This window comes from Xylocopa sonorina, chromosome 2 (assembly GCF_050948175.1).
Source record: "Xylocopa sonorina isolate GNS202 chromosome 2, iyXylSono1_principal, whole genome shotgun sequence".
NCBI lineage: Eukaryota > Metazoa > Arthropoda > Insecta > Hymenoptera > Apidae > Xylocopa > Xylocopa sonorina.
The window spans coordinates 9063290-9089104 of record NC_135194.1 but is presented as its reverse complement, the minus strand read 5'-3'; the positions used below and the strand labels follow the sequence as shown (position 1 = coordinate 9089104).

The window sequence follows — 25815 nt, the reverse complement described above, 5'->3', positions numbered from 1 at the left end:
CACCCAACTCTCCGCGCTGTTTAATATCGATCATTACTGGCGTTTCGCGCGGACGTGACAATCATGGGAATGCATCGTGACGTATTCGACGGTAGAATTACAACCGACGATATCCGCTCTGGCATCGAAAACTTGCATCCTGTCCGCGACGCGTTGCTCGATCATTTCGGCCTCGTTAGCGTGCCCTTTTCTCCGTTTCTTTTTCCTTTATTTCGCGCGCGCGCGCGCGGATACGAGACTCAAATTGGCTGGTTTCACAAACGCTCGCGGTATAATTACGCGCTCATTAACAACGCCGCGCCTCCCGTGTTCGTTATTGCACGGTTGCTACGGCAGTAGGCGAGGCATTTTTTCGAAATTTCGCAACATTACGGCCTGCACGTACGAAATTAACATCGCGCGCGGAGGAAGTTGAATAAAACGCTTTATTTAATTAACACGGCCACCGCGGACTTGTTCGTTGGGCGAGGATCGACTTAATAACACCGTCGAGTAACAACCCGGTCGCGTCGTAAAATCCTCGTCGCCGCGATCGCGGACCACGCCGCTCGAAATGATCCGCGCGGTTATTAAAACGCGGCCAGGCCACGTTAATACCGGGATCCAACGCGGCGACGCGACACGTTTTCGTCCGACTGTTGTTTACTTCCGGCTGATTGTTTGCGCTTCGTCGACGCCGCGGGACGAAACGATCGGACGTGCGTTGAATATTAAAAAGGGCAGAAATCAACGTGGCTGGAGATGTTTCGTCGATGAAAACGGTTACGCGCGAGCCTCGGAATGTCTGTCGATGGCGGACGCTCGCGAGGAAGGATACCTGGCTCCTGCGGATGTAATAACTCGCGACTTCCGATATTCAAATCCGAGCGGCGCACTCTTTCCGCGCAGATACAAACGCGCACCGTCATCCGTGGCGGCTGTGCATGAAAAGTGTGCAGGATGCCCGCGCGGAACAGTCATAATCCACTTTTGTTTTCGCGGATTTATCGCCCCCGCCGTTACTTTATAGTCTGCCGTTTGACAATACGAACGAGCAGCAAAAGTGGATAAATCATTTCTTTCCCCTTTTTTCTCATGACTTTTTAGACTGTTATTGAGGAAGACTGATATACGGTTAGGTTTCTGAGAGTTGAAAGATATTTCCGGAGGCAACTGGGATTATCCAAGCGTATACAAGTGGTTAGAGACTTTCATGGCCACTCTTCAGTCTAATCCAACTAAAAATCTGTTCGAATCTAAATTCGCTTCCGTTCGTAGAATCGAACGGATGGGTGCTAACGAAGTGTAAGAGAAAAAAAGGAACCGCGCAAAAAACCTAGCTGCTCGATTAATCCGTTACACCTCGTCAGAGAAACGAGACGAACAAAACCAGCAATCATCTACGGCTCACGGGAACTACGGGCAGCTAATCACGCGTACCATCAGGCGCCCATCTCCAGCTAGCTAATCGCAAGTACCTAATCACAACCGGCCATTTCGCCGTGAAAAGACGAACAATCGAAACCGCGGCACGCATCGGCCCCGTGGAAAGAATGCGGAAAGACGGACAACGCGAGCCATCCGGCATCGAGCGATCCGGCTCGAGGCGCAAAAATCTGAATGGCGCCCTGGGCTCGTCCCTCGTAGCCGCCTCCTGGCTCTCCCTTTTCCCCGATATCTGCCGTTCATTTTTCAAGTCCACGCGGCGCACGATCCCGCGAAATGATTACAAACGACCCAGGATAACGTCCAATAAAACGTCTCCATCTCGTGTTCCGCACACGTACCGCGACCGATACCAGCGATGCCCCGTTTCTCCGTCGAGTCGATATTGGGGATAGCGGGAGTGTGTTTACGCGTCTCCATCACCACCATCGCATTCTGGCCCTCGCACACGCACGAAGGGAGCAAAACCATCGTAGGGAGTATTAAAATCTCTTTTATGCCCGTTTATCCATCGTCGCGATATCATCGTCGATAAATTCCTCCCCATACGCGCGAGATTCATCTCGCGCCCTGCCTCTGATAAAAATGGACCGCGATTCTATGGTCAAGTCGATGGAAATTTGTTACACGCTTATTTTCCGCGAGTAACTTTGATTTTCGTGCGAAGAAACGAGGCGAGAATGGTTTTTGTTTATCGATTTCTTCTCTTAGCGAGTGATTGGAGGTTAGTGGAGAACGAGAGACGAAGGGGGATGAATTGGTATCGAGCGTTTGAGGCTCGTCAAATATTGGGAGTCGAGAACGTTTTTTGAAAGACGATGGAAGAATTTCTGGCTTGCAACGTACACGCGTTTTTCTGCCTCACCGCCAAATATATCTACGACCGGTTTCATGCGTTAAGCACCGCGATATGGAGGGGCACGTGGGCATGTCCCTTTGCATTGTACACGTGTACGAATGCAGGGAATTGCGTAAGTACCCGTAACAGAACCAACATCTCGTGCCTGAATTCTAAACGACACTGCTATCTTGTAGCCTGTCATGTGAAATTCTGCTGGTTATATGTAAACGAGCGTCCGTGCAACAATGAAAATAAAGAGCCGTCTCTGGCTGTTTTTGCACGACTGACAATTTGAGAAGTGAAAACATACCCTTTTGAGCGCAATTACTAGGCCTCTCCATTTCGTCATAATACAAAATGGACACCTAAAGTATCTCACGAAGGGACAAAGATAATTTTATCGCTGCTAAGCAAATATCAAGCGTTCACGTGGAAGCCTGGTCGAACGACGTTGCGGACAAGCATCCACCAGAGTACCAAGCCATTATTTCGGCAAACAGGTGGCGTGATCGAGACGCGTCGAGGGTTTGGCCCGTATCCGGCGCGAATCGAGCCACCCCGTGGCAAGTATCCAAAGTGAAAGTCGAGCCGTGACGCCGTGGGACTGTCGTGACTGGCCCTCGTTACGAGACGCGGTGGATGAAGTGGCAAAAGGGTTCGCGCGAACGAAGCGCTGGTAATTCTGTGAACGCGAGGCGTCTGATTTCGCGCGGCTGTAATCGCCGGAAACGCGCGAGACTCCTGCGGACTCGCGTTGATCCGCGTTTCTTCTCGCCGCGACGAGATCGTCGCGTTCGTTTGACGAAAGTTCAGCGAAATTCGCGACGATCGTCGCGCGGTTTCGTACGTGACCGCGTCGCGTGACGAGGGACGATCGCGCGAGCGTACGCGCGTCGTTAGCTGACCCGTGAGATCCTCGAGGCGAACCGGGTCAGACGCGAGAGGATGGCGTGGCGGAAATCAATCGACGCGTATCAGAGTTTACGCTTCTGCACGTTCAGGCCTCGATAGACTGAAACGATGGATAAGTGATAGGTGCGAAGAGAAAGGAACGAGAGTTTGTTTCTGAGTAGATCGGGATTCTTTGGTCAGACACGCCCGTTGCGAGCGCAGTGGTTTGATCTGTTGGAAGCGGCTCGATGTGAGAGGAAATTATTAAGACCTTTAGATGGAACGTGAACGTGGTACGTAGGCTGAATATAATTGGTTTGGTGCAACAGTGGCACGCGTTGTAAATACAACAAGGTAATTGGAATAATGAAAAATAGAATCGTGGCCAGCATACTATCGCGTCATCGTCTTCACCTTCTCTGCTTGGGAATCGTACAATACCCCCAAGTTTCGAGCGAAGCTTCAGCAATAACAGTTGCCTAATTGCATCATCCCTTCCGTTTCTACCTATTATACTCTAATTCCAGCAGGCATGCTCAACCACCGCGCGCAACCATTCGCAATTATGGAAACTCGCGGCGAAAGTCTCGTTCGTACCGTCATAAAGGAAATTCAGTTTGATAACTGTCTGATCGTTAAACCGATTCAAACTTCGCGATCGACAATTAACGATTTATAATTATGGAACAGTTAGTATCGTCGAATACTTTTCGTGGCCATCGAGTTCATCGTTGGAGACCTCTAATCAATTTTTCTAACAATATCCCATAATAAATTCCTTCAAGTATCCACATTTCTACGTGAACAAAAAGTAAGGAAAAATTTCGTTTTATCGCTCAAAGACGGCATTTGTAAACGAATTATCGAACAGTTAGTATCGCCGAATACTTTTCGAAGCTATTGAGTTCATCGTTGGAGACCTCAATCAATTTTTCGAATAATATTCCATAATAAATTCCTTCAAGTATCCACATTTCTACGTGGACAAAAAGTAAGGAAAAGTTTCGTTTTATCGCTCAAAGACGACGTTCGTAAACGAATTATCGAGCACTGAGTATCATCGAATACTTTTCAAAGCTATTGAGTTCATCGTTGGAGACCTCCAATCAATTTTTCGAATGATATCACATTTCTACGTGAGCAAAAAGGAAGACAAATTTACATTCTATCGCTCAAAGACAATGTTCGTAAAAGAAAGATCGAAACCTTAGCACCCAGGAGGGATGGTGGTCCGCGGTCGAAGGGTCGCGTGGCCGAGCAACGCGGGACACACTGGCAAAGGGTACTCGCGATGCGTGGCACGCAAACTCGACTCGACATCGCCGGTGCAGCGCGATGCACGTATGCCTGACCTAGCCGAGAACACCTCGGGACCGTTAACCGCACCGTGCCGTGAACTTTTGCCGCGAGTAACGTGAGCGCAATCTAATTTCGAGCGCGTAGGCCGCCCCCGTTCACCGGTCGCGTGTGCGGCGACAACGAACCCGCGACCGCCGACCCATTTCGGAATATTTCGACCGTTAAATGCACCGCAATTTCCGTTCCCCTCCATCCAGCTCCGCGCGACACACGTATCGATACAATTTCCGACGGAGGTTCGCGGCACGCGAGTTAACCGTGCGCGACGAGAAAGAAACGTGCGCCACGCGTTTCTTTTTTTTATTATCAGTTCGAGAGCGAACGGGTTCTTGACATTTACGATATTGGACCAGTAATCTTGCGATTTTTAATGACATTCGATGGAAGATATAGTGAGCTGTACTTGTTGTATCATGGAGTTGAAAAAATCGACTCCTCTCACCTGAATCTCTAGTTTTCATCGAATGATCTGCAGCCGAAAGAAATGCAATCGAACACCTAGCAACGCGATGAAAGGAAGCAGAGTATTGGAAATCGTTGGGCAAACAGCAATCGAGGCCTGATGAAAAATTTCGAGGCCGACGTGGAGAAGAAAATCGACGGAAAAAGTGCGTTCGAAGTGTACACAAATCGAGGGGTTACGTCCGGAAAATACGTAAACCAATTAAAAAAGTTCCCGGTTCGATGGGAATCAGCCGCGTTTTTTCCACGGTTTTGTTTTCGAATGAAAATAAACACTCCTCGGGCATGGTGAAAAGGCAAATTGATTCGTTCGATCGCGCGCCATCGAATATGTATTCGCGCCGGGCTACGCGCGCCCCGTCGATACCCTTTGCCCCCCAATAAAAACATTAACGGCGAATTAACGAGCCGCTCGGAGAGAAATACGTGTGAATTTAACAAGTTCCACAGCCAAATGGACCGTGCACTCGCAAATATACAAACGAGCTATTCAAACCCGTTGCTCCGCTACTTTTCAAAGTGATCGTACAATGAATAGATTGTCCGCGTTACCTGTTCACGCGAATGATTAATAAATATCATTAATTAAATAAACCGAAATCGTGCAGTCGATATTGAAATTAAACAAAATTCGCTTACAGTTGGCCCACGTTTCACGACAAGAAAAGTTCACGATATTTCCAAACGCCTCGATGTATATTATAATTTCAAATAATCTGCCAACGACTCGTACCTTTAAACTTGCCGCGATAATCGAATATAATTATCGAATACCCAACCCTGGAGGAGCGAATCGGTAGAGCCTTGTAAGGTAATCGAATGAAACCTGATTAAACAACCTGAATTCCCACCCAATCCCAAGTGAAATTTGTTGAATATTCAAGACTGCGAACGGAATGTCAACAGGATTGAATTACATGAATGTGTACGGGGATGCAGTTTTACGGCACATGGAAACGTCGTGACTGAAAATGTTTCTCGCGTTAAGTGGAGCTTAAATCCGTTGAGTAGCCATGCTTCCTGCTCGATGAAAGAATAATTTATCGTGCAATCAGAAGAAATCCTGCCCGTTACTCGCTGTTCGAATGCGCGCGGCGTTAGTTGCTCTTAATTCGCTGAAACATCAGGATCGCGATGGAAATCGTTAATTCGTTCGAACCGCGGCGCGCATAGGTTCGATCAAACCGGATTAAAAGCGCGCTACTCGCAAGCACCTCTCAGCCGCCGTCGATGCCTCTACATTCTCGTTTCCTGCGAATAAAATCCGATCCTCGACCTCGAATTTTCAATTACTTCCGCAAATAACTCGTCCAGTGTGCGGCGCGACCGCGTCGAACCGCCGGTTCCTGGCGCAAAGCGCAGCGTAACGCGCGTTTCGATCGATTAGAATGCGCGCGTGATTAGCGTCGTAAAATTTCCGCGGCGCGGCGTTTAATTCGAACTGGGGGAGGGGGATGAAACGATCCGTCGGGATGGGAATGGGAATCGACGCTTGGCCGCGCCGTTAGACCCGTAACCGATTAAACTGCAACGAGCGTCGAGTCATCTGCTTCGAAAATCCGATATGTACGATAAATCGTGGGCAAACGTGGGGACGGGGTTGCGCGCAGTTATCGTGGTCGAGGGTAGGCGAGATCTTTGCGCCTGATTAGTTTCGAGCTGAGCATCGGCCCTGGCGACACGTTCCGTCGCGACGAGGATAACGAGTCGAACGAGAGAGGATCGAGGCTGATGAACTGGACGAAGGACCAAGCCGTACTTTTAAACTTTCGAACACTACGCTTCTCACGTGGTATCGTTTAGCGTGCACATTGTCTCTTATACGCGAGCACGTAAATTATTCTCGCGCAAAGGGTAAACGTTGATTAACAACTTGTTCACCAGAACCATCCGAAGTTCGCCTACCTGTAAGATATTCTCTGGGTTGGTAGATACATACCAGAGATAGTTCCTCGCGATAAAGTACAGCCTAGCTCGAATAGACGTTTAATCGACCAGACGAATTTCTGACATGAACTAACTGCTACCGACGCAAACTAAGCGCCAGGGGTATAGCGTATTGGATGTGTGTATAATATAGCGGGAACGGGATCAACTTCAGCCCTTAGTTACTAGATGAGTAAGTCAAAGTTCGCGCGAGATTGAACTTTCAAATAGAAAGTGCACTTCGTCGATGAATAATACCATCGGAAAATCACCACTCAGACGAATTTATCGCTCGATCAAACTTAATAGCTCGCGATGGAAGGACGAAGGGCCGCTTAACGACTCCTTCTACCGTCTCCTCGTCTTACATCGAACAATATTGAAGTCTATTGAATCGCTGTGGCGGTTTATCGAATGCGAGAGCGGTTTCGAGTAAACGCATGGTAATCAAAATTTGTCACCCCTTTAAGGAGATCCGTGTAGAATGGCAAAGGCAATTTCAAGCTGTTCTAAAAAAGAAATTCCATTTTTCGTGAACTCTGAATTCTCTTGGTTCGCAAGATGTACTATCGCCTGGTTTTTCTCAGTCTATGCTCGATCGAAATTTCAGTGGTTGATTGTCAAGAACTCGTTGAACGTGTAATTTGTCTTCCACCCGTCAACCGGACACGCGAGTTTGCAAATATTGCGCCCGCACGCCGCTCACGTAAAAGTTTCCCCGACGAAGAAACGTTAAGGAAGCCATTGAAAAAGTTCCCGGCTAAATAAGCGCGAGAACCGTGCGGGCTCGCAGGTCTACTTGAGAATTTTCATCCCTCGGAAAGAGCACGGGGGTAGAACTCCAACTTCCGCCTCTGTCCGCAAGGACTCGCCTCGCGTGTAAAAATTTAATCCACTCGAAAATGATACGAGAAATGAAACGGCCGGGAGAAACATTCTCTTACGTCGCGCCTGTTTCAAGTTGTCGAGACCTTTTTTTCTTCTGCGTCATTTACGTGCTGCTCGTCTCTCGAGAAGTGTTCGTAGTGCTGATGAAAACATTTGAAAATTGTTCAGAAAAAGTAACTCTTATTTTTCGCACGAGTAGTCGAGAAATTCGTGTTTCATTGTACCATGATCGATATGCATACGAAGTTAGTTTAGCTACCAAAAAAAAAGTTACATTTCTACCTACGATCTACGATCAGATAGTAATCGCGAGTCTACTTTACGTGAAAATTTCATAAAATTACAAGTTTAAATGTCTCTGAACAAGAAAAATGTGTAATACCACCGTGAACGTTCGCATTTGCCTTCGATAAAAGTCGTATCGACGGTTCGAACCTTGCGTCAACAATCGCGGAGGCGCCTCGAGGATATCCAAGCGATCGCAGATGCACCGACGCAATAAACGCTCGCGTATTACCACGAGGAACGAGCAGCCGCGATCAGATGTGGAAGGAACAAAGCTAAATGCGGCCGTGGCCTTGCCATTAGAGAATATAGAGCCGATTAAATTTAATTGCCAGCGAGCAAACGGGCGAGATTGGAATCGGTTCTAAGGCGAGCCTCTATTCGGTTAACTGTCGAAAACACGCTTCCTTTTCCTCTACGTCAGGTCGAATTATCCGATGGGAACTTTGCGGTCGCGTATATACGTGTCTATACACGTAATCTCTTAAAATAGTCGAGCAAAAAAGTTTAATCAGAATACTTTCGTTGCCAGATATACGATACATGTATAAATTGCTAACTCGGTCGATTGTTGTTCGTGAACGTCGTATTAAATATAAAATGCGTGTTAAATGAGTGGCGTGAAATCTGATCGAAGAGGAGTTTAATAACAGTTACGTCGTGGTGATTTAACAGATCATATCGGGACGGCTGTAATAACAGCGCGATGAGAATGAGATTGACGAGCAAGGAATTAAATAAATCATCCTCTTAAACAATTCAGTCGGGAAACCGTGAGATTCCCGCGGAGAAGTTCAATAAATTATTCATCGACACTGACAGAGACCTGAATTCGATCTGAATCAAACGGAGGCGGTGTAATTACGGTTAGCTGCTAAAAGAAGAAAAACAAATACTTTCTTAAATCAACCTCCGCGCATTCTGCTCTACAAATATTCCCAGCTGGTATTATTCTTGCATACCAAAGAACAGTTTCACGCTCGACGCGGCTCAAAAGCGCGGGCGCGCAAAAAATAACACACCCTTTCTACACCCTCTCTCTTTATTTGGCATCGATTGAATCGAATGAATTGGAAACGCGCCATCAATTTCGAGAAGCGAACGCGCGGCCTTGTTCGTCTAAAAAAGAAAAAAAGAAAAAAATAAATAAAAAGGAAATTCGAAAATAAAAATTCACCCAACGAATTGGCGATGCACATTCCGCGCGTCAGTGACAAACGATGTACCCCACCCGTTGATATTAAAAATCGACGATGGCAGAGATGCGCCACGTTTACACTGGCAACGGCCTCGAGCACTTAATAGACCGATAAATAGATAATGGCGCGGCGGGCCATTGATAAAGCACGAAAATGAGCGTGAACGTCCCGGAAATTCGATGAACACGCGGGTCGTGGTGAATGGCGATGCCGCGGGACCGAATCGTCGTAAAAATTTATCGGCCAAAGCGCGTTCGAGCCGGATCAACGAGAGATGTCGTACATTATCGAGAGAGTTCGTCTGCACGGGGGCTGCAATTTGAAATCCGCCGGAAGGGGGACGGAACCAGTGGAAATGGGCAGAGTTCGCGCAAAATATACAAGCTGCAGTCTCTCCGCGCGCTTTTCCTCTTTTAACGCGATTTCTTTTATATTTTTCTTTCCCTCGGCTCTCCCGATATGCGCTTCCTGCGTTCGAGATACGTATTGTTTGCGCGCGTTTGCATATGCAAAAGTGCGAAAATCGTAGAAAACGATAACGAGCGGAACGCGAACGGATAACTGAATATGGTTTATGTGTATTTATGCATGCTGGGGCCGGTGAATTAATGATTCAGTGGTCTCAATTAATTTATGGCCATCGTAAATCGTTGCGGCTATTGTACGCTGCACGTATACCGTGCGAATGTAATTCCAGTTACGGCGCTGAGAACTTTCATTGCTCATCGTAGGATATTTACAACGAGGACATGGTGTCTTGGTAAAAAATTAACGGAATACTTCGTTAATCAAGCAATCTTGAAAACAACTTATTAACTATCTACAGTGCAATAGAGAACTCTTCGTGGTTCAAATTAAGATTCATCGTCGATAGGAAAAGCAATTCGAGATAAAAAGGATAATTTAGTTAAACACGCATTAACTGTGTGCGTAACACGATGAATTATGCGTCCAATCTACGGATTAATCTCCATCCACCCTGCAATTCGAGTAAAAAAACAAAGAACGCGATACCAATGGCGCTGTCGGGACCATTTTTCGTCATCCCCTGTTCCGTTTAAATGTATCGACGCGAATGGAAACGCGATGAGAGTGGTCGCGCGTAGAACGAGTTGCTAATTTTATTTCGCTAGCTCGTAAAAATGGTGCCCAATTTTTATTGGCAGTCAATCGAAGCTACAAGTCCCGGACGAGGGACACGACGTGCAGCTCGTTCCGTTTCGCGGTGATTTACCTGGACGCAGCGTTTCGTTCCCTCGACCACCGGATACGCCATTAATCGGGATATCCATGAATGCGCATACTGCATTCTCATTTACACGCAAATGTAACCGACGCGGCGCAACAACGGGACGTCGTCGTGGAACCGGAAGCCGTTGAAATTTCGCTGGAAAATGGAAAGCGAGCCCACGCACCGCGATAGCCCTGTTCGAGGCTCGCTATTAGGTTTAAGGGTGAGAACGTTATGGCTCACTTTGCCCGCGTAACGCGACTGATTTAGCAACATTGCAAACAAACCAGCGAACTGCGCGAATTATGATTCGAGAATGGACGCTTCAGTTCAATGGTGATTGGAGATCAAAGTGCACACGTGGTTCCCTTTGGTTCGAAAGTAATATCGATTTGAAGAAAGTTTCGTGAACTTGCAGTGGAAACAACGAAACGTAACGATTATCGTTTCGTACGAGATTCTGAAGTGTATGAAAATAGAAATTTCGATTTAAAGAAACGCGTTGTTACAAAAGCGTGGATGGTTCAAGTTACTGGAAACGCTGTCAGCTCCTTTCCTCTTCGAAGTTTCGCGAAGTTCGCAAATATCAACGAAGAAATCCAAAATAAACCCAGCCAAGTCCAACGTGACAAATACGCTCGCTGTCTTTCGCGAGCCGCGTTATCAACAGCTGTTTGGTCGCTCAAATTTTTACCCGACCCTCCCAACAAGAGAGCAATTACTTAACTAAACACCGCGTGTATTTATGTTTGCCCAACACGATAAGAGTACAGATAGCCTACTGTACACGCGGAAAGGTAACCTCGCGTACGATTACAAATTTGCGAGGAAAATTTGCTCGCCATTATTGTCCAGATAACGCCAATCGGACAGACAATATCACTAAGGAAAGCTTCAAACATCTAACATATTCCTTTTACAACGACCAATGATAACACGCATATGCCAATTATTCATTTCACAACGGTTTCCAATAATTCATCGCATTTTTTTCCTACTAGAACTACTTTGCGCATTCCAATTCAAAACGTACGACCAAACTCAAGATTCTGAGTTGTTTCTTTTATCGAGCTCCATAGTAAGACTCGTAAAAATAATTTAATAATACTGTTATAAATGTGAAGAAGGAATAAAGATTCTAACGGATTAATAAACAATAGCGAGTCTCTTAACTGTACTTCTACTGAATATTCCAAAGCACGATTTTACGTCAACGAAACGGGTTTGATTGTTAACAATCGGAATACCGTACCTAATCGTGAGAAAGGTACAAGTTACATTAGCCAGTCTTTTTCTGTCTACTTCCGTTTGTTCAGCGGACAAGTGCAGGCTTACCTCTTTCACCTTGTCCCTGCGCTCCCTGGCGACGGGGTCCTTGTCCTCCCCACCAACGGTCAAAGGAAGCTTATCCGCGGGCGCTGGCGGCACCGTCTCCAGCACGTCGTCCTTCCGGTAGAGAACTAACGAGGACGAGCTACTCACGCGCACACGCGAATCACTATTCACTTCCGGCTTCTCGAGCGTCTTCTGTTGCTGATACTCCTCGTCGATTTTCGCCTGAAACCCGGCTGAACTCGTATCGCGGCTCGAGATTTTCGAACGACGGCCGCTCTTTCATTTCGATAAGGATAATTACTGTTAACCCTCTGCAACTTGGTAATTGAACGTATTTACGCGTATCTACATTACTCATCGCTGTAACGAAGCGTCGTTATATCGATACCAGCTACTCGTTAAAGCATTCCATTTCATTTTTCCGATTGAAAATGAAGAGAAAAATTACTGGGCACGTTTAAGAAATTACGCAGAGAATTGCAATTGTTGTGGATAATAAGTAAATAGAGCGGTTTGATCGCAGAGGGTTAAAATCCGATGGTCTCTCGACGATGTATAAGGAATAATATTTGTTTTCTTTTTTTGGTTCTATCGCGCGCATTCCGACCGTTCTCGAATATATCTTTTGACGGTTTCCCCCTTTCGAAATAAATAGAGTGGAACGGGCATTAAATCGGAAACGGGAAATACAGCGACTGAATAACGAAATCAAACACGATGTAAGTTATAGGGACATTGATCGAGATATTCCGGGGAACAAGCTTCCATTCATTGCTGGAAAACGTTTGGATCGTGATTCACAGTTACTGACGAGCAGAAAGTCTGTATCGAATTAGAGATTTGTTCTGTCGCGAGATTAAATTATTTATCTTCAACAGCGATTTATTTGAAACCAGTAGAACAAGCTTTAGAAAATTCTGCATATACACAGAGAGTGTCTCGCTTAATTCAATCCATATAATTGTATCCTCAATTATACATTATTCAATTTATCCTCGATTAAATTTTAAACATTCCATCATACTAGACCACGAGTTATTCGAACAGCTGATTCTCCGAAGAAACGTAACGAACAGCTCGTAAAATTGATTGCTCGAGATTTATTTAAAAAATTCGACGAAACGGGACAAATAACGAGATACAAAATGGCATTGAATGTAAAAGCGAGAACACAGAAAAACAACTCTGCGAATTATTCAAAGGTACAGGATGCTTGTGCTGGAGAGGTCAGTAACATGCGAACACAGCCTCTTTGGCTCATGAAACGTTCCCATTTATTCAACAAACGATTCCATTCATTTCCCCGGCCGTTTACAATAGAATTCGTCAACGCGCGCGCCACGCCCCGGTCATATACCCATTTCCCACTCTATTTTCCGGCTCGAAGCAACGGGTGCGCGTGGCGTATTGTATTATACAAAAGTTTCGCCTCGAGACCGCGGATAACCGTGTCTTCGAACGGGGATGAAATTTCCTCGGACCGCTCGAGAGACCTCGGGGGAATCGCGGTGCGTTTATTCGAAGAGAACCGCCACTCGAATGCAATCTCGGCTGGGACGCGCTTCTTCCGCTTGGGCTCGCTTGGAGAACGCTCTCGACCGCCTACCACGGTGATTAGAAGGGGATGAAAGGAGAAACGTCGACTCGCTTCGCGCCATGTTTACATGCTTTTTTCATTTCTTATAACGTTTGCTATTGCTTTGCGCGGCGCGTCTCAGTTTTTCGCGATAATTAATTCCACTGAAGCTTATTGTACGTCGATATTCACGAATTGTACAGGAATAGAGTACACAGAGTAGTTGCTATTTTGTTCGAGCAATTTGATGCAATAGAATGATAGAAATTGGTTTTTTAATACCGTTTGATCGGAAATCTGAAGAGACTGAAGTTTCTATTGCAGAGCAACTAAAATAACATGGCAGGGTTAATTCGGTATCTTAATTAATTGTCACGTTTCCGCATTGTTCGTTCAGTTAAGCTGTGCACAGTAAATTTTCTGCGATACAAACTGCGCCAATAAAACAAGTTACCGTATCAGACACCTCGATATCACGCTCAATAAAAATGACTCGCTGCTACGTGTACAATAGGTCTCACCGAGTATCGAACGGAACAATTTACTGGTGGAGCACTTTATCTAATATTTGTCGACGATTTACCACGGTGTATTTACTTAGAAAAAATTGCACAACCGCGATAACTTTCATTTACCGATCGCGTGTCACTTCCTGGACTTGTCCAGTTAGCGATCGTTTCATCGAATTTTTTTGCGAACCTGATTTGTTACGTTAAATATCCGAAAGCAAGATCCCTTTGGGGCAAAAATGAACTTATCTGATGTATATAAAACGGCATGAATCGGTGCTTTAAGTGAACCTCTAATTATTGATGTTAACTTTGAAAATCGACAAAAATAAATTCACGAAGAAATATTCAATCAGAATTGATTAGTCTCCCCGGTTAAATTCGTAGCCCGTGCGAATATTCTAATCTCGATCAAATTTGTTGCAATTCGAGCAAAATTCCCACAGCAATGCGAACTGAAAGGGTAACTATAAGTCGATAAGAAGACGCCTTGACCGTGCATTTCTTGAAACGCAAAGTAATCAGTTTTAGATCTCCGTTGCGAAGGTAATCAGACACGAAATGAAGGAACACGAAACTCGGTATATCTAACAAACAGAATCAAATAGAACAGATTTCATACGAAAGTTTTCCCATCGTTTTCAGGCGTTGAGTCAATTCAAGAAATAGGTCACTACAATTCTGTATAAATCTGACCCCTGATAGAGTGTCACATATCTGGGACCGAATCTTGATCCAATATACCAGTAGTTTAAGCTATCGCGATAACTTTATCGTTTCAAATCGTAACGATGCCACAGTACCATGGAAGCAATCAATTATTGCCTCCATCGAAACGATTTTTCCGATATTTCGTGGCTCCCATCAGAGCTCTTTCCATTCGTCACCAGCTGGCCTACATTTAATTCAATTAAACGCATCGTATCGCGATCGATAGTAATTACACGCGTGAAATCGCTCGAGCGGCGATTATGCGAACCCAGTGCCAGCGACCTACGCGTATTAATGAGAACGAGTCGATCGAAACTTTGTATCTGTAACACATTCAGGGGAGACGAATTGATTGAAAGGTGCACGTCCGTGTCGTAACTCACGAGCGACCCCTTTAAAATTCCGCGCTACCATCGTCGCGTAGCTGGTATCACGAATCGACGGGATCGAGAAGAGTTGGCAAACGAACCGGTTATTTTATACCAGCTAAATTTTCACGGTATACTTCAAGTTAAGCCGCGAAACGAATAACGCGGATCGCTGCGAGGGACGCGCACGGTGAACTCGAGCAGGCTGAACCCGATCCGTGTAAACGTTGACCCTATTAAACCCTCGAACAACTGGAGAATTACACTCGAATTACCTGCCGGGCAGCTACGAAATTGTCATCAGAATCGCGGCTCGATTTTAATAACTTGAACTCGCAAACAACCGTTAGTCGAACCGCCGTCGTTTCGCGCGTCGAAATTGCTCGCTCGAGCAACCCATGCAATTACAAAGCGTTGAATTTCTAATACGCGCGGAACTTTCTCCTTGAAATTTACAACGTCGCGCGTTTCCCTCCGCGTTACGGCCACCGTCCCGCGAAAATTTATAACCCGCGCGATGGACTGCGCGACAGTTCGCTATCGAAAATCCCCCCGGCGATGTCGATGCGAGAATAATCGTCGACGGGTTTCGCATCGGCGATCCGCGATCGAAATCCTCGCGATCGTTCGCGAGAACGATGCAAACTAAGTTCACGCGTTTCGCAAGGTTTCAAGCGTGCCGTGTCCGCGGGCGCGATCGAACGCCGCGAACCGCCGATAAATTCTATTATTCGACGGTAACAAGGGGCGGTACGCGGCCGTTTTGGAGCGCAGGCGAAAACGGCGCCTACCTCGCGATCGTTTCTCTGCATAAATCGAGCCGCGGTCTCACGCTCGTCATCGTTAATTAGCCGATAAAACGAGATACAGCCACCTTTCGCTTCTACGGTCTTTTTAATATCGCTTTCACCAACTTCTCCGGCGTTTTACAGGCGGCGAGAATTTATAGCCGCCCCCCTTGCGTCAACGCGCGAGTAAACGTTGTAAAGAGATTTTAAAATGTTCAATATTTACGTGGGAACTGCGAACTTGCCAAGACGTTTGTTTTGCCATTGCTCGGACAAATATAAACCTATCGTATCACGTCTCTCTGTGTTTACTATTAATCGTTAGAAGTAAATGTGAGCTGAATTTATGGTGTACTTGTTGCACTATTTAAATTGCCTTAAGCAACGCAAGTAGACACTTTCTACTTTCCATGCTAAAATCAATAATCACAGTTTAATAATCATTCCATTGCAATGAACAATATCTTTTCCTACGATTTTTAAATGAATCAAAAAATGATTCGCCAGCCATCGCTTTACTTTCGTGCCAGCGTACACATATCTATTACATTACAATTCACGGCTCCGATATTTATATTAATTTTTTTATCCGTAGAATGATTCGAAACGCGTTCTTCGTGAAAAAAAAAGCAGCCGTTTATTTCGCGTCAGCCTATACGCACCCAACGGTGGAGACTCGGAACAGTCGCAACGAGGCTCGCGGCAATTCGTCGGAAATTGTGCTTTGAAATTTTAGGGCGAGCGCCTATTAGCATTGATGGGACTCGTTCCTCGATGGCGCGGCGATGTCCCAGTGACACGGCGAAAAATTAGATAACTCGATCCCGTGCAAACGAGTTTCGCGCCAGTTACGTTCCGCGACGCGCGTAATTCGCTGGCCGTTTAAATTCGCGTAACACAGCGAACAAACGGTACGCTACGGGCTCGAGAATCTACAAGCGCGCGCGCGCGCGCTCTAATGGAACAGAGTCGACCGATTCAGACTTTCAGATTCTGTCTATAAATATTCCGCGGCCGTACGTAGGAGCGTACGTATAGAGCGTTCCGTGTGTTTCGCGTGCCCGCGCATAATTCATCACGTGGACGATATCGAAAGAAAGAACGAAAAAACGACGGGAATTATCGAAGCGGAAGTAACCTCGCGCGAAAGATTTCGAACGATAAACATCGATGAATCGATCGATCGCGTTTAAATAACCCGTGGTTCGTCGCGAACAGGTACACGCGTATCCAACGAAAGCGTATTTGACAGTTACCGTTAACCGGGGAAACTGGGTTGGTTAAATAGCGGCACGAAAGGCTGGCGGAATCGGAGGGACATCGGGAATCACGGACCGTGCGAACTTTAGCTCCGTTACGCGTGCACACGTGTGCACGAGATACGTCACGATGGCGCATGTAAACAAACGGGGTTGCGCGAAAGCGTGTAACAGCTGTAGGGAACGGAGCCTGGCGAAGACGACGCGAGGAAGGAAACAGGGACGTTCTCGTGGCAGAGGTCGCGAGGGATCAATGTCAAAAGCGGAAAGAGAGACAGTGAGAGAGAGAGAGAGAGAGAGAGATAGAGAGAAAGAGTGAGCGAGCGAGTGACACCGATCTGTTTGACAGGCGGAACGCTTGGCGGGGTTTCCGGCACGGGGGTAGGCAATCGAGAATCGAGCGCTCGAATCGAGAATCGAGAGAAGCGGACACGTCGAGACTCCCGACACTCGCTTGGCGGACCTGCAGCTTTTGCTTGTCCTCGATCAGATGCACGTCCTGGTGATCGACGCCCTCGTGTCCAACTGGCACGGCGTTCGGATGACCGATCGACCCCTTCTGGGCCCCCTGCATACGAGGTGGCGCCGGTATCAGCAGCTCTGGTCCCGCTTTTTGCATGTGCTGATACACACGGTAGACACTGTTCACCGCGACGCCCCCGGTGCCAGCGCGGAAGTCCGGCAGAAAGAAGAACGCGCCGAAACACACGACACCGAACGTCAAAAACACCAGCAGGATCAGATACTTCTCACGCGGACGGAACGACCGTCTCGAGAACAGGGGCACCGGCACACCGTTCACGAACCGCTGATACGACGGCAGGATGCTCGACGTCGTTGTCATTTTCGCGATGCTGTCACGCCACGCACGCACCAACGCACTTCCCGTTTTTACAACAGACGAAAACCGGAGCACTCGTGCGCGTTGTTGCCCTTTTCCTAGCCGTCGCACGCCATTACAAATGCGGTGGCACGCGAGCGCCACCTGTCCGCCGTGACTGACAGCTCGTCGCGGGACGAGCGCCAATCAGCTGACACGGCTTGCGCGCCAACTACGAACGCGGATACGTTTAAATCCCTCCAAGTTGTACGCGGTCGATAAGACGCGGGATGTACGTCCAATGGTAATTTTCAACCTCCACAGCCCTCCTCGGCATAATGAGCGCTAGAATCTGTTTCTTCGTGCCATTGGTAACGGCGAGATTTACGCGTTAGGAAAATTCAAACGCCCCAGGAATTCAAAATGCAAATATGCCTAGTGCCGTGAGTAAATAATCGTGTATGAGTTCTCGAAATTTTTGTCGCCGACAAACATGTTGTACACGGAGTATTGCACGCTGTTTCATGCGCTTTTGGAGTTTTCCAAGTACAGTAACAGCACGACCAACGAGACGACTAATTATTTACTAGTTAAAAAATAAAATGTAAAATGTAGCGGAGATTAAGGAAAACGACTTCAAGAGTAACCGGAAGATTTCTTTTTGGAACGTTAATGTTAAGGGAATTCGTTTCTTAAGAGCGAGCAAAGTAACAGTTGATAGGGAACTATGAATAAAGAAATAAGTTTTTGTATCATACGTAGGATGAGAGTGTGAGAAGTACGATACTGAAATAAAATGGAGATTAATTTATTCGACTAGTGCTGCCTCAGATGTATTCCTGTTTTCCAATTTAATAGAACTAAACAGGTTACAGATGAGTTTTAGATTGCAACACCAGTCTACTGAATATTTGCTAATGAAAAATTTCACAATTTCTCTATGGTCAGTATTTGTAAACCCTTAAAAAATTCTCAGTTTATACGGTTCACATTAACTATTAAGACTCTCTACAAAAGCGTAGACTTGACGCATATTATGTCCTAATATTGAAACGATCGAGAACACCATTCTCGAAACACAGGTTTCCAGTATTGTTATTGGACTACAATAGGATGATTCATTTCCATCCAAACACGAGTGGTATCGCGAAATTTAAACAAAAATTCGTTCCCCATTGGTTCACTCGTTCCGCTTCTTGTTCATCGAAGCGTGACGACCGAGGAATCAGTTATTCCATCTGTATCTAATACTAGCCGCCTCATTTCGTGTAACGCGATTCATAAATTAACCTTGCGCCAGCCAATTGGCTTCGGGTAATTCGAAAAGTGCGCGGTGGGACGCGACCGCGGGAAAAAGGCGGCCGCTTTGGTGACTTTTCGATAGCTCGTTGTTCAGGCGGACACATCAGTCCAGGATACCGCTCCTTCGACAAGCATGCAGCTCCCGTGGCTAATGTAAGTGCGCGAACGATCAGCGAGATTAGATCGACGTTCCATTCATCGTGCCACCGGATACGCGGTACCGATCGCGTCATGATTGAGTGACCTAGACGAGTTTACGAAATCAGGTGTACACGATCGAAAAATCGTGAGAGAATCCCAAATGTAGATGTGAAATTCGGACGGAATTAAACACCGTGAAATTCATTTTCGACTACTGTGCGGCGGTAATAGTTGAATGAAACTGAGACGCGATTGGGAAACCAGTAGTTTCAATGAAACTACCGTCGAATCGTATCAAAGCAACGTGTTACATAACGAAAGGAAATATTTAATTTACTCGTGGCAGCCGATCAATTTTCCTGATACCATTCCAAACAGGATAAACTTGTGCTATTGGACGCAATAAAATTGCAACGGCAATAAATCGTTGTCAAGCTTCTTAATGGCCACGCGGCTAAGGAAAAAAGCATATTTTCCTCGACTCTGTCACTCTACTCCACTTCGACCGTTCGGCTCGGAATTATTCATGAATCTAACGAGATTTTCTTTATCGTCTCGTCGCAGATGTCAGTTGACGATCGCCACGGCGATTCCGGTGTTGCCTTTGCCGATGTTCGCGCGTGTCTGGAGGATAGTGAACGGACCGAACGGCACGGAAGCGCACTCGGAACACGACCAAGAGAATCGGGAGCGAAGAGTTTGCGAGACACCGTACTGCTACGAAATCGGTATGTTCGCTGCTCTCGTGACGTAACATTTACATAAGATGCAATTCTCTTGTGAATCGGTGGTATTATATAAGAAGCTGCTCTTGACTGCGTTCTGATGTATCGATGTATCCTTATCGGACGATAACGTAACGATAACAGAGAATCGTAACGCGCGTTCGATATCAGATGATACTTGGCGCGAAGAGGCAAGTCGCTCAGAACCAGCTTACGAACGTTACCAAGTCTGAAAGTATACTTTCCCTTTCAAGTTTCACCATTACGGTAGAAATTGTGTAACAAATTGATTTGGTGAATGTGGGCGTTATCAGAGCTCTCGCGGACCCCCATTTCTCGTATAAAATGATGAAATATGATCATTCAGAATTTCGAGATCCCGTCGTAATGGGATCGAGAGACTATTCCAAGTTTTATCAAATTTATCTTGTTTCATTGACTCGATCTTTGTCGTCCCAGCTAAGAAAATTCTGCAAAACAGAGATGTGGACGCGGATCCTTGCGAGGACTTCTACCAATACGCTTGCGGTTCGTGGGACAAGTACAACCCGATACCACCGAACGAAGTCGATTGGTCGGAAGATCGCATTGTCATGGAGAAAACAAACAAGCGTATCAAAGGCGAGGAAATATTTCTTGAAATTGTATTATCATATCTTTAAATGGAAACATCGAACAGATAGAGGATATACAAGAACTCCATTTACTCACGCATAATTGGAACCAGAGTTTCATTCTTCTTCGCTTAAGTGGAAGCTTAAGTTTGCTACAAACGTGTCATTAATCTGAATCGTCTCAGTCTATTGTCTTACACCACATGCGACATGGTAGCGGAAGGTTGCATCCGCTGACAGCATCGTCTATCATAATGAGCTAGCGTATACAAGAACGAAACGTGGCGGCGTGCAAACGATTTTTAATAATCAGAGTCAAGCTTAAATAATCCATGTAGCAAATAGTAAGCTCTAAGCATAGTTTATCGAGAGTCTAATCAATGTCTAACATGATCTTATTTTATATTTCTCTCTTCTTTTGGACTGTCGCGAAAATTCTCTAATTATCAGCGCAATGTTGAAAGTAATTCCATCATAATTTGAATGAATGGAGTTCCACTGTATCTTGGTTTACTGATTTATTTCTTAACGCATGGATTCGCGTAATCTGGAATTTTCTTTTCAAAGATCTCCTAGAGGAAGAGGATAGTACCAATGATATCCTACCTGTCAGACTGGCTAGGAGGCTCTATCGTTCCTGCATGGACGTAGGTACGAAACCTAATTTGAGGTTTGAAACCTAGCTTCTATATAAACATTCGAATAATTATGTACGCGATTGCACAGCACTTTGTTCATCGTTAAGTATTCTAACAGATGCGATCGAGAAGAGAGGTCTGAAGCCGATTCAGGAAATCCTGGATCAAACCGGAGGATGGCCCGCGGCGATGCCAGTGAACAAATGGGACCCAAATAAAGTGCCTTGGCAGAAAATTGATAGACACTATATCAGGCTAATTGGCAACAGTGCCTTCTACAACCTTGAATACGAAATCGATCTGAATAACACGAAGCAATACGTGTTGACAGTACGCTATAATTATAATAATTCATGTGTCATTCGATTGGAATAAGATTAAGAATAAGTGGATGGTGTCCAGAAAAATTGAGTCTTTTCAGATTAGATTATCGAGACAATTTTTATTTCAGATAGATCAAGACACCGAGTACCCACTGTCGAGTAAAATGGATTTGAATAAAATATTCTACGACAACGACACGTACACCGCTGATATCTTGCAACTGGTGCAATCGTTCGCAAAAGAAAAGGGGTACACTGTAAATCACCACCAATTAGTCACAGATGTAACGAACATGGTCTATTTCGAGATTGAACTGTTTCAAGTAATTATCTCTCTTTCTCAGGTGTTTCAGGATGAATGCGAGAATTACTGGTGCTTTGTTCTTACAGATCATTGAAAGTGGGAAGGAAGAGCACGCGCTTACCGATAATTACAAAAGGATGACGATTAAACAGTTACAGGAGTGGTACAATAGCTCTGGGGTTACGTCACCCACCGCAAAGGTAAAATTATTATCTCGATATTATATTCTCTTTCGTTTTCAATTTATAATTATTTGATATTTGCTGTTCTCCTCATTCTGAAACGGAAATAACCTGAAACCTTCCACCCAGTAACACAGATTTCTGCTCCATTTAATATTACAATCGAATGACAACTGTCATTTTCTAAACATCAATGCTACGACACACTTTCATTAAATGATCGAAACCTTCTTAAATCGAGCTGATTTTTTTCTACGTTTTCCTCTCAACGAAAAACCTTCAATGCCGACTGACTCAGTGATTCGAACGATGAAATAAGAATTCATATAACTGCACTTCGCTCTTTCGTATCGATGAAACCACCACCCCCTTCGTTTCGATCCATCCGCAGCTAAACGTTCCACGAATTACAAGTATTTTTCCTCCCAAGTTCTAAATCAATATGTATCCTCTTGTACAATTTTCCTGCGTTACTTGCCCCGCGTTTGTTTTGCCAGCAATTTACACGCGTCCTTCTACAAACTATCGACTCGATTGTACTCCGCTGTCATAATCCATCAGCGATTGACAGGCGAAAAACTAACAGCTACAACGAAACTAAACTAACAACGTACGATCGTGATCGCGAATACCACGAGGTGGCAGTCTGATAAAGAGTATTCGCAGATAGACTTCCTGGATGAGATACAACACGCGTTCGAGCTGGCGAACATCCACGTGAACTCGTCGGAGCCGATCCTGGTGTACAATCCGGAATTCCTCCACAAGTTGGCGAAGCTGCTCGCGAGGACACCGCGACGCGTACTAGGTAATTCTCTAATTACACCCAACGGTGGTGATTTACGTCCGCCGTTCATCCTCGTATGTTTCCATGATCAGACAGTGATTACATGTACCACTCGTGATCCTCTACGGACGATGCGTTTCACGAGTCATCGTTTGCACTTATTGTTTCCCTCTGTTTTCAGTGAACTACGTCCAATGGAACATGGTGGACAAATTTCTCCCGTACACCACGCAGGAGATGAGGGACCTCAAGTTCAATATATCCTTCTCCTCGTACAACATGTCCAATTACACACCGCGGTACTTTTTTCCACGATATTTTTCGGTTCTGCGAATATTAGTCGAAGTAGAAAAGGAATCTCGAATCGAGGATCTTGAGTTGAAATTGCGGGATTTCTGAGATATTATAGTATGTAGATAACACAGGATGTCGTGCAGACATCCACTTTTGGCGCGCGTCATTTGAACGTTTTAAAAGTGCATGTTTCTATGATGTTCGTGGAATGGGTAGAATGTCTTGAATGTCTGGAACGGGACTTTTAAAACGTCTATAAGGCGTTTGTGCATTGTTCAGGAGATATCTTCGAGACATCCTCTTCTATTACACAAGCCGGAACAGAAGGCGTACGCAGAATATTCCTAGGATCTTGCAAACTTTGTCTTTATCGTTAATTTATTCTCAGGTGGCAAGTTTGCGTACTCAATATGCAAATGAAGAACGCGATTTCCTACATGTTCGTTAAAAGGCACATGACGGATCACGTTATCCACGAGGTACATCAGCTTTGAATTAAGTTCGATCGTCGATAGAACGTTGGTACTTTAACAATTATTCTTATTCCGCTGTCGTCGATTGTTCAAGGCTACGAGAATGGTTAAGAAGGTGAAGGATGAGCTGAGGCATCGCATCGAACAAGCTCATTGGCTACCGAGTTCTATGAAGATACTAATGCTGCAAAAATTGGACACTTTAAGGACGCAGATCGGGTATCCAGATTGGTACAAGGACGATGCTTCCGTGACTCGTTATTACCAAGGGGTAATTGAATAATTAGAGAACTAACTTTTAACACAAAATTCGACAGACTGCAATTATTTCGTAAATTGTTCGCAGCTACGCATAGGCTCGGATTACTTCGAAAATATATTAAATTGTGGGAAGAACGAGTTGAAGAAAAGCTTGATAGAGTTTAGGGATGTTGTTGTGAGAGACCAGTAAGTTTTCCACGAAGAGATCGTTCAAGAATCTCATTCGTTCTCGAAATGAATATTTAATTCGCATTTTGTTGTATTCATTTCAGATGGTTAGACTATCCTATAACAGTGAATGCGTTTTATGCTCAAATGGTTAACGCAATACGTAAGCAATGATGATAAATGTCTTCTATGTTATTTAAATTTTCTACTTAAACATCTCACGTTTATTCTTTCGTTAATCTTTCAGTTATACCGGCAGCTGAATTGCAAGATCCTTACTTCACTCCGTTCATACCAGAGTAAGCCACACCTCATCACCACTACGATTTATTAACTCTCTTTACTTTGAAATTGTGCAATTTCCATTGCTATACTTTTTACATTTCGCTCTTAATTGAATTTACACGTGTTTTACCAGCGCTGTTAATTACGGAACAACCGGATTCGTGATTGGCCACGAATTATCCCACAGTTTTGACCACGAAGGTAAAAAATTGCTCAGAATCTATCCAAACAGTTGCACGGTCGATTCCGTCCTTCTAATTCCATATTTGACGGGTGTGTTATTCAGGGATACAGTTCGACAAGAACGGCTACAAAATCTCGTGGACCTCGAAACACGCGTCGGACGAGTTCCACGAACGAACAATGTGTTTTGTCGATCAATACGATAATTACCAGCTGGACATCATGGACGAAGAAGGGAACCGATATAAGGTGAGCACACTTTCATTAACACCAGGATCAGAGTTTCGCGTGGTTTCGTGCAACATTTCGATCCGACGAAAACAATCTGAATCGTCTGCTGGAAAATTACTCACCTTGAACACTGCGCGACTTAGACAAGTCGTGCAATTATCGAGTACCACCAGGACTTCAATCATTTTTTCTTCAGATTAATTCGACAAATAGATACGAGTATTTATAGCGCTCCTCGAATTTACCAGATTGTTAGAGAAGTATGATTTTCCATTTAGGTGGATGGAAACTTGACTGAGGACGAGAACTTGGCGGACTCGATCGGCGTACAGATCGCATATTCAGCGTTCAAGAAGGTAGTGAAACAAAAGGATCAGACAGTGTTGCCTGGTCTGGAATACATTTCCAACGACGAGCTGTTCTTCCTGTCGTTCGCGAACGTAAGTTATGGTCCACGTGTTCTAACGATCGTTTTCTTTCTTGAGTTTTGTTCAGTGTTGACGATATGTAAAAAGAGTTGCACGCCTGTGTGAAGAGCGTACACATTGCGAGCGTAAACAGTGTTCAGTTTACTGGCAATTTCCAGTGTCTGTTATCGAGTGTTAATTCGGTCTCTCAACAAGTATCACAGAAATGTTCTCCGACTGATTATCACAATTTCGTTCCGCAGTCCTGGTGCTCGTCGACGAGGCCAGAATACGAGGCGGACGTGGTCAACACCGACGAGCACAGTCCTGCCAAGTATCGCATCATAGGCTCGCTCTCGAACATGGCCTCGTTCTCCAGAACCTTCAAGTGCCCTCAGAACAGTTCCATGAATCCGCGACGCAAGTGCACCTTGTGGAATTAGAGTTGTACAGCACCGCAATAATTGTTAACAGACTTTTGTACAAAGTAATCGCCGACAAAAACAGGAAACAGTGCCGTCCGCCAGTTTTGCATCGAACAAAGTACTTCCATTTTTGTATTGTTTAAAGAATAAAATAAGCGTTGTTTGTAAGTGGTTTTACGTATCCTATGTCGATGGATAA

General features: G+C 45.2%; 2 protein-coding genes across 2 annotated transcripts in view; one reads left to right on the top strand and one right to left on the bottom strand.

Annotated features, from left to right (window-relative positions):
- Alpha-man-ia (alpha-Mannosidase class I a) overlaps positions 1-18014 on the bottom strand; it is a 430149-nt gene extending 412135 nt beyond the window's left edge. The window contains exons 1-2 of the mRNA XM_076910409.1: positions 17517-18014; positions 11843-12064 (exon numbers count right to left, since the gene is read on the bottom strand). Coding sequence (XP_076766524.1) covers positions 11843-12064; positions 17517-17897 — 603 coding nt within the window. The 5' untranslated portion in view covers positions 17898-18014. The remainder of the gene's footprint in view (positions 1-11842; positions 12065-17516) is intronic.
- A 1088-nt stretch (positions 18015-19102) lies between these two features.
- On the top strand, positions 19103-25784 carry LOC143433194 (neprilysin). The gene is made up of 18 exons (XM_076910407.1): positions 19103-19328; positions 19881-20044; positions 20501-20662; positions 21223-21306; positions 21412-21623; positions 21745-21939; positions 22007-22120; positions 22769-22910; positions 23071-23188; positions 23572-23662; positions 23751-23927; positions 24003-24103; positions 24190-24248; positions 24333-24384; positions 24504-24571; positions 24657-24802; positions 25063-25224; positions 25455-25784. The coding sequence occupies exons 1-18, from the start codon at positions 19309-19311 to the stop codon at positions 25632-25634; spliced, it is 2247 nt and encodes a 748-aa protein (XP_076766522.1). The 5' UTR covers positions 19103-19308; the 3' UTR covers positions 25635-25784.
- The last annotated feature ends 31 nt before the right edge of the window (positions 25785-25815 follow it).